Genomic DNA, 8,850 nt, shown 5'->3' with positions numbered 1-8,850 from the left:
CAGCAGCAGCAGCAGCAGCCGCAGCAGCAGCAGCAGCTGCAGCACCTGCAGCAGCAGCAGCAGCAAGATGTTCTTTTCGGAAGACGCCGCGTCGAGTTCGCCGAGGGTTTGGGAGCTTCTTCTCCTTTTGAAAAAGAAGCAAAGGAAGAAGAAGAAAAAAAAGAAATGACAAAAATTAAAAGAAAGAAATGGGGACTTGCTGCAGAAGTCTGAGGTGTACGTACACCCCAGCTGCTGCTGCTGCTGCACTCGTTTCTCCGCAACCAGCAGCTGCTGCTGCTTCTAGTGCTTGTTGTCGCTGCTGCTGCTGCTGCTGCTGCGGATTTTGCTGCTGCTGACTGCGCTGCTGCTGCAGCTGCTTCTGCTGCTGCGGCTGCTGCTGCTGTTTCTGCTGCTGGTTGACTCTTGACAGCAACAGCTGCGTGTGCAGCTAGCCATAGCTAGCCACAGCTAGCCACAGCTAGCCACAGCTAACCACAGCTAGCCACAGCTAGCCACAGCTACCTACAGCTATCCACGGCTATCCACAGCTAGCCATAGCTAGCCACGGCTAGCCACAGCTAGCCATAGCTAGCCACGGCTAGCCACAGCTAGCCATAGCTAGCCATAGCTAGCCATAGCTAGCCAGGTATAGCTGCAGCTGGCTGCAGCTAACTGCAGCAAACAACGGATAGCCGCAGCTAGCCACAGCTAGCCGCAGCTAGCCAAAGCCGGGCCCAGCTAGCCACAGCTAGCCAGATCGATCTCTGGCCAAGTGGCTGAGGGCCTAAATACAGCTAGCTATCAACAGCTTCAGCTAGCAGCAGCTGCAGCAGCAGCAGCAGCAGCAGCAGCAGCAAGCGACAGGTAGCCAGGGCTGCAAGTGTCGTGGCTAGCTGCGCTTGTTTGTGTTGCGCAGCGTTGCACATAAAGGCAGAAAAGGAAGATATTGGTGTGGAGACCCAAAACACTCAAACCCTGATTTAGGGTTTAGGGTTTGGCATCGAGGATTGCGCTGCAGCAACAAGACGGCAAAGTGCACAAGAACTTCAAGCATTAGAGCCAACTAAACTCAATTTAAAGAAAACCATTTTATTTATAAATTAATTATTAAATTAAAAAAGAAACTTTTATTTTAATTCACTTTTGTTATACCTACAGCTATTCCAACTGGGGGGCCCCTGGGGGGCCCCACAGAAGCCCCCAGCGGGGCCCCCTTGGGGACCCTCAGGGGCCCCCAGGGGCCCCCAGGGGCCCCCAGGGGCCCCTTTATGTTATTTTGAAGGTTTTGAGGAATTGTTTGGTGGAGAAAAAAGAAGAAAAGATGAATTTGAAAAGAGATTGAAGGGACTGAAGTGAATTGTGCCTTAGAATAGTGTTTGGGGTTTGCGTTTCGTTTCTGTCTTTGTTGCAAAAACAGCGCCATTTGAGGGAATACTTGAAATTGCATCTTTAGTTTACGAAATAAATTGAAAGTTTTGAACTTCGTTTGAAGATTTGTCGTTATTTGAGCATATCCACCTGAATTTGGCGGCCGTTCCACTTTTGGAAATGGAGTTGACTTTGGAGTTCGGGGGGGGCCTGGAGCAGCTGGTTCTTGGCGAAAAGAAAAGAATGAAAGTGCACTTTTCCGAAGCAAGTCCTCGCGTGAAACTCTTTCACGTAATATCTTTTGTGGCGCGTCGTTTGTTGTCGGGGAAGGCGGAGTTGTTCGCAGGTGCCTATACACCCCAGGACGCTGGGGTGTATGCGCAGCTCCAGGCGGACCGCCGCGCGCTCGGCGAGTTCAAAACAGATTTTTTGCGGGAAAGTGCGGAATCTGAGTTTGAAAAAGGCTCGGCGAAAGAAGAAGTGCAAAATGAAACTCCTTTTCCGCAACTTACCGCAGAATCGCGGCTTAGTTCCCCCGCTTTCCACACCCGGGACCTCCTCGCCGGCTGCATGCAAACCAGAGCCGGAGTCCTCGCACTTGTCAACGAAGTCGACTCCGAAGTTCTCCAGGGACTCCAAACGCCAGTCAGCCACGGAGACACCGTCACCTTCATTTCCACGCTCCACGGCGGATAGCCAAACCCCAAACCCTAAACCCTAAACCCTAACCCCTAAAGCTTGGGCTCGACTGTGGGCGGCAAGCCCTGAGCCCTCGGTGCTCGCTGCTGCTGCGGGCGGCAGGCTTCATACCCTTTTCGTCCAGAGACTTCTCTTCAGCGAATACGGAGGTCTAGGGTTTAGGGTTTAGGGTTTAGGGTTTAGGGTTTAGGGTTTGAGGGTCCAGCTCAAGTTTTGAAAGCTAAGCCGCACCATCCTAAACTTTAAACCCTAAACCCTAAACCCTGAGGTTCTTCATTGAGGCTCAAAAGGGGTCTGCTGCTGCAGCAGCAAGTGCGCCACCTTGAGTCAAATTTCTTTTCTACATTTAATTGATTAGTTAATTAATTTATTGATTGATTTATTTATTTATCATTTGTTTTTATATTCTCACTTGATGTAAAATGGGAATATATTAGAAATGCGTCTCCAGGCGGACCAAAGGTGCTGGCGGCTTCTTGCAAATTCAGCCTCAAATTTGGCCGCAGAGAAAAGGGTTTAGGGTTTAGGGTTTAGGGTTTAGGGTTTGGGGTTTATTCCCCCGTCTTCTCTGTAGTTGGTGTGAAAGTCCAAAATGGCACAAATGGTTATTACCCATCGATGCCATGTAAAGATCCCAAACCCTTCAGCCCAGGGTTTAGGGTTTAGGGTTTAGGGTTTAGGGTTTAGGGTTTAGGGCTTCAATGAGGCTTTGGACTGCAACACAAGACCGCCGCCTTCCGTTGCACTGAATAACAGCAGCAAAGTCTTCCTCCTGCGTCACCAAACTCATAAATCGCTTGCAAGTTGAGGGTTTAGGGTTTAGGGTTTAGGGTTTAGGGTTTAGGGTTTAGGGTTTAAGGGTCTGACCGTTTGAACGATCGGGTGCTGTTCTCTTTTTGCCGTTTTCTCTTTTTCCATTTTCGTTTCCTTTTCCTCATCTGAAAATGATAAATTTGAAGTCCAGGGTCTAGGGTTTAGGGTTTAGGGTTTAGGGTTTAGGGTTTGAAGTGCGTACCTGGCAATTCGCTGAGAGCTCTTTTCGCATTTCTCGGCTCCGGAAAATCTGCAAAGGAGAAAATTGAATTTTTAATCTTAATTTTAATTTTAATTTTGATTTTAATTTTAATTCTATTTGTTTTAATTATTTTGATTCTAATTTTAATTTCATTTATTTCAACTTTGTTTTTTGTTTCTTTTTATTTCTGTTTTTGTTTTTATTTTTGTTTTTGTTTTAATTTCGAATTTGAATTTTCTTTTTGTTTCATCTGCATTGGCCAGTAAATAGTATTTGCAAAAATTTAAATAAATAAATAATTAACTTATTTGTATTTTATTTATTTTTATTATTTGTTTTATTATTTATTTATTTTATTTAATTTATTTATTCATTTATTTATTATTTTATTTATTTGTTATTTATTTATTTATTTATTTTTCTTTTCTTACCATTTTGAATTTTCCTCCTTTTGCTGTCCGCTGCTTTCCTGCCAGAGAAAAATGGAAAAAAGTCGAAGACAAAATAAATAAGTTAATTAATTAACGAATTTAATGAATCTAATTAATTTAATTAACTAAGTAATTAATTAATTAATTAATTAATTAATTAACTAATTTTATTAATTAATTGATTAATTAATTAGTTAATTAATTAATTAATTTAATTATTTATTTATTTATTTAGTTAATCATTAGTTATTTAATTGAGTAATAAATAAATGATAACTCAACAAATAAATAATAAATTGATAAATTAGACAAATAGGAAAAATAATGAATAATAATTAAATGAGCGCGGAAATAAAGAGATAGACAATAAATAAATAAATAAATAAATATAAATAAATAAATAAATAAATAAACGAATAAAAGAAATAAAAAATGAGTAGGTGAAAACAATACGAGATGTGAATAAGAGAATTTTGAAGTAATAAAAAATAAAAGAAATAACTTTTAAAATAAGAAAAAATTAAAAAAATGAATAAGGAATTAATTCATTTGAATGAATTAATTTATCAATTCAAATTCTCATAAAACCATTATTTATTTCGTTTCTTTTTTGCTGCTTTTCTTACCCCTCAGATTTTGCTTTTTTCTTTTTTGCTGCTGCCGCTGCTGCTGCTGTTGCTGCTGCTGCAGTTCCCTTTTCGCTGTTGTCTTCGTTTTGCTTCTTTGAATCCATTTTTATTTTTTTCGGATCTTTTTCATTTTTCATTTTTTCTTTTTCCCCTTTTTCTGATTCATTTGTCCACGGTTCTGTTGCAATTACTGCTGCTGCTGCTGCTGTTGCCGCTGCTGCTGCTGCTGTTGTTTTTGTTGTGCTTTTGGCGGTTGCTGTCTCTGTGGCTGCTTCTCCGTTATCTGCTGCTGCTGCTGCTGTTGCTGCAGCTGCAGTTGTGCCTTTGTCTGCTGTTCCCTTTGCTGCGGTTGCTTCCGTTGTTGCACTTGCTGCAGTTGCTGCTGCTGCTGCTGCTGCTGCTTCGTTTTCGTCTAGAGCTGGTTTTGCTTCCGCTTCTCCTTCGACTGCTGCTGCTGTTGCCTCTGTTTGTTCTTCCTTTGCTGCAGCTGCTGCTGCTTTTTCTTCTGCTGCTGCTGCTGCTGGTTCTGCCTTTTCTTCTGCTGCTGCTGTTGTTGTTTCTGTTTTTTCCTTTTTTGCTGCTGCTGTCGCTGCTTTTGCTTCTGCTGCTGCTGGTTCTTCTCCCTTTTCTTCTGCTGCTGCTGCTCCCGTTTTTTTTTCTGCTGCTGCTGTTGCTTCTGCTTTCTCTTCTGCTGCTGCTGCTGCTCCCGTTATTTCTTTTGCTTCTAATTTGCCCTGCGCTTCAGCTGCTGCTGCTGCTTCTGCTGCTGCTGCTGCTGCTGCAGCTGCCGCCGTTGTCTCAGCCTCTGTCTCCGTTTGCGCCCTTGCTTCGCTTTTGCCTTCTGCTGTTTCTGCTGCTGCTTCTGCTGCTGTTGCTGCTGCTGTCGTTGCTGCTGCTGCTGCCTTTTTTGTCTCCTTTTTAGGCCTCGTTTTTCCTTGTGCTTTTTCCTTTGTCTTTTTCTTTCCCGTGTCAGTTGCTGCTGCTGCTGCTGCTGCTGGTGGCTGTGTCTGTTCGCTGTTGTCTTTCATTGCATTTTTTGGATCTTCCTTTTTTTTCGCTTTTTCTTTTTTGATTCTTTTGCTGTTGCTGCTGCTGCTTTTATTTGCTGGGGCTTTGGCTTTTTGCTGCTCTTTCCGCGCCTGCTGCTGCGTTTCACCTGCTGCAGCTGCTCCTGCTGCTGCTCCTGCTGCTTCCTTCTCCGTTTTTTCTGCCGTTTCTTCTGCTGCTTCTGCAGCAGCTCCTGCGGCTGCTGCTGCAGCGGCAGGAGCTGCAGCAGCAGCAGCAGCAGCAGCTTCTTTTTGTGTTTCTTTTTCCTTTTCTTCTTTTTCTTTGAGGGCCAGCCGCTGCTGCCGTTTGGCTCTGAAGACATCCACAGAAGTGGCGGAAGGCAGTTTGGGGTTTCTTGTCCTTTGGCCTTTTTGGACTTTGTGGCATTTGAGGAGGAAAAGTTCAAATTTTTCTCTTTCTTCTTCGGTGAGGGTCTAATTGAAGCAAAAGAATTGAATAAATGAATTTAATAGAAGAAATAAATAATCAATTCTTTGATTCTCTTCAAAATTCCAATTTTAAACTCCCAATTACCTCCAAACAGCCCCGCTCCAGGGGCAGTTCGCCTCTTAGCGCCAAGAAGGGAATTTCGGGCCGCTGGGGAAAAGTCGAAGTTCAAGTTTTGAATTTTCGAGAAATTTTGGAAAGTTTTTGCAAAATGGAAATCCTTTAAAAGCTGGAGAATTAAAAACAATTTTAATTCAAAAAAAGGGAATTTAATTCATCTTCTGGCACTTGAAAGTCAAAGAATTCAATTCACGAGAAAAGAGAAATTGCAATTCAGAAAAAGTCTGAAAACGGGAAAACCGCCGCTTAAAATGAAGTATTTGACAATAAAGTAGTTGTAATTTAAAATGAATTTATTTATTTATTTATTTGAATTTAAATTTAAATTTATTCAAATTTAAATTCAATTTCCAGAAAAGACCCCCACTGACCATCACGTAGCTCGTCAAGCAGCAGTATCCTGTGCAGGTTCCTGAAGTGGAAAGCAAGATGAAATTGAATTCTTTTTTTGAAATCTTTTTTGAAATAGTTTTAAATTAAATAAAATATAACTTTGAATTTGTTTTATTTGATTTCCTTCCGTTTCCCGCTGCTTACCTCCCAGCGAGTCCGACAGCCGCGACTTCAGACACTCCGTCGCAATGCAAGTTGAACTGAAGGCAAAATGGCCTCCCCATTTGATCTTTTTGTTTTTTTTGGGTTTCAAAAGAGGAACATTTGACTCCATTCTCTCTTTGAGTCTTTTTATTCAAAAAGGAAATCCAAAAAACCCAAAAAGAAGAAAATGAATTTCCGCCGCCAGCGACTGCACCGCGCAGCCGTCATTTCAGGTGTATAGGCACCTCGCCGCATACACCTGAATCTTCGAAAAACGAGAAAAGAGAGATACTTTTTATTTATTTTAATTCGCTAGACTCAAACAAACACAAAAATAAATTAATATTCACGTTCTTATTTGTTTCTACTTCTGTTTTTCATCTGCTGCAAATTATCTGCACTTATTTGCTTGATTACGCATATATTAGCGTATAGCAGATATTACAAACTCCACACACTTGTCGTATGTATATATATTATATATAATATAAATACTAGTATATATAATATATAATATAGGTGCAGATGCACATGTGTACATCTTTTTTGCAAATACATTTTATCTCTTCTTGCATATTTTCCTTTTCACAGGCCGACACGTCCCTGCAAGTGGCGCAGTGGGGTGTACATACACTGTATGTGGGTGAAAATGCAATCTAGTTCTTTTCTCTTCTATTTATTTTAGTTTATTTACTATATTTATTAAATTTAATTAATTAGTTTAATTTACGTAATCTCTTTAATTTATTTACTTATTTAATTTACTTAAAATTGAAAAGGAGAAAAAAGAAGAAAATAAAAACTTGCAAGAAACTTCGGGTTGCTGCTGCGTCTGCGCCTCGGCCAGCTGCAGCACTTTGTCTGTCTCAGTGAGCAGCAGCAAGACCAAAAAAAGAAAATAATAAATAAATAAATAAATAAATAAATAACTGAATAATAAATAAATAAATAAATAAATAATATCAAAGAAAAGAAGAAGCACTCTCTGACGTTTCTTGGCGCTCTTCTGAACTCGGCAGCAAAGAGATGCGACACAGCAACACACTGCTGCTGCTGCTGCTGCTGCTGCAGGCTGCTGGCAGTGCTGCTACCCACGGCTCGCCCTGTCCCTGCAGCAGCCGCTTGATGTCTGCATTCTTTACAAAGTACTTGCTGCCGTTGATAGTGAGTGCTGTTTCTGCTGCTGCTGCTGCTGCTGCTGCTGCACCAGCAGCAGCAAGGATAGGAGGCAGAGCAGCAGCAGGCACTGCAGCAGCAGTTAATAAGCAGCAAATTTCATTCAGCTGCTCCTCCGTCGCCTTCCCCAGGCGCTGCCACCTGTCTTCCCTGTACGGCCAAGCCACGCTGCTGCTGCTGCTGCTGCCGCTGCTGCTGCTGCTGCTGCTGCTGCTGCTGCTGCAGAACCACTGTATGGGGTCAGCACAGGTGAAGCTCGAGCTGCCCAGGTATTCAACTACATCTTTAACAGCAAAAAGCCCAACAGCATTTAAAGCAAACAAAGACCCTCTCATTATCAAATGCATGCAAACTTCCTTCCCTGCTGCTGCTGCAGCAGCAGGGGCCCCTACTGCAGCAGCAAGGGCCCCTGCTGCAGCAGCAGGGGCCCCAGGGGCCCCTGCTGCAGCAGGCACTGGAGCCCCTGCGGCCTCTGCTGCAGCAGGGCTCTCCCCAGTCCCTGGAGGCCCCACTTCTGACATGAACGCAGCAGCAGCAGCAGCAGCAGCAGCTGTTGCTGCTGCTGGAGGGCCCTCCGGACCTGAAGGGGGCTCATCTGGGCTTGGGGGGGCCCCCAAAGCTTGGGGGGCCCCCAGGGGGCCCCCCTGGGGGCCCCCAAAGCTAGCAGCAACAAACTCTAGGCCCCACAGCCTTAGGGCTTTGTGGCAAAAAGAAGTAAATGCAGCAGCAGCAGCTGCAGCAGCTGCTGCTGCTGCTGCGCTGCTGCTGGGGCCCCCTGGGGGGCCCCACAGCTTGGGGGGGCCCCCGAGGGGGCCCCTAAGAAAGAGGGGGACAGATAGCTGCAGCCAGTTTGCTGCTGCTGCTGCCACTGTGTCGGCCCAGAATTGGTCTGAAGAGCAAACCCTAAACCCTAAACCCTAAACCCTAAACCCTAAGCCATCAAGTTCAAATCCTAAACCCTAAATCGTAAACCCCCATTTTGGGGACTCAAAATGTAGCTGCTGCAAAACCCTCTGGGGAGCGCCTCGCTGAGCTCTAGGGTTTAGGGTTTAAGATTTAAGCGTAAGCAACTAGGGTTTAGGGTTTAGGGTTTACCAGAGAGAACGGGGGTTGGCTGCGGCTGCTTGATCGCCTGCAGGTGCAGGCACTGCGTCAGCGGGACTGTAGGGTCCTGAAGAAACCACAAACCCTAAAAATCCCTAAACCCTAAACCCTAAACCCTAAACCCTAAACCCTTAACACTAAATCCCACGCACCGAAGCCCCTCTTCTGCGCTGCAGAGGGTCTAGGGTTCAGCAAAAGTGAACCGGCTGGCCAGCCTTCCACGCTAAACCCTGATTAGGGTTTATAGCTGTGTTATTCCTACTATTGAGGGTTTAGGGTTTAGGGTTTAGGGTTT

General features: G+C 44.1%; 3 protein-coding genes across 3 annotated transcripts; 1 reads left to right on the top strand and 2 right to left on the bottom strand.

The window, feature by feature from the left end:
* Positions 1-1,530: 1,530 nt before the first annotated feature.
* Positions 1,531-2,046, top strand: ETH_00018845 (uncharacterized protein; the record flags this gene model as incomplete). The annotated part of the gene is made up of 1 exon (XM_013379707.1): positions 1,531-2,046. One exon carries the CDS (start codon positions 1,531-1,533, stop codon positions 2,044-2,046), a length of 516 nt encoding a protein of 171 aa, XP_013235161.1.
* A 2,071-nt stretch (positions 2,047-4,117) lies between these two features.
* ETH_00018840 (uncharacterized protein) lies at positions 4,118-6,355 on the bottom strand (the record flags this gene model as incomplete). Its single annotated transcript, XM_013379706.1, has 3 exons — positions 4,118-5,483; positions 6,106-6,150; positions 6,276-6,355. The coding sequence occupies 3 exons, from the start codon at positions 6,353-6,355 to the stop codon at positions 4,118-4,120; spliced, it is 1,491 nt and encodes a 496-aa protein (XP_013235160.1).
* An 882-nt stretch (positions 6,356-7,237) lies between these two features.
* Positions 7,238-8,622, bottom strand: ETH_00018835 (uncharacterized protein; the record flags this gene model as incomplete). Its single annotated transcript, XM_013379705.1, has 2 exons — positions 7,238-8,340; positions 8,547-8,622. Coding segments are annotated over 2 exons (1,179 nt in total), but the record flags the coding sequence as incomplete, so codon positions are not given.
* Positions 8,623-8,850: the final 228 nt, after the last annotated feature.

Source organism: Eimeria tenella, genomic scaffold, assembly GCF_000499545.2.
Source record: "Eimeria tenella Houghton genomic scaffold, Eth_scaff383, whole genome shotgun sequence".
In the NCBI taxonomy this organism is placed as follows: domain Eukaryota; phylum Apicomplexa; class Conoidasida; order Eucoccidiorida; family Eimeriidae; genus Eimeria; species Eimeria tenella.
Note: the sequence above shows the minus strand (reverse complement) of the source record. Positions and strands in the feature narration are given on the sequence as shown.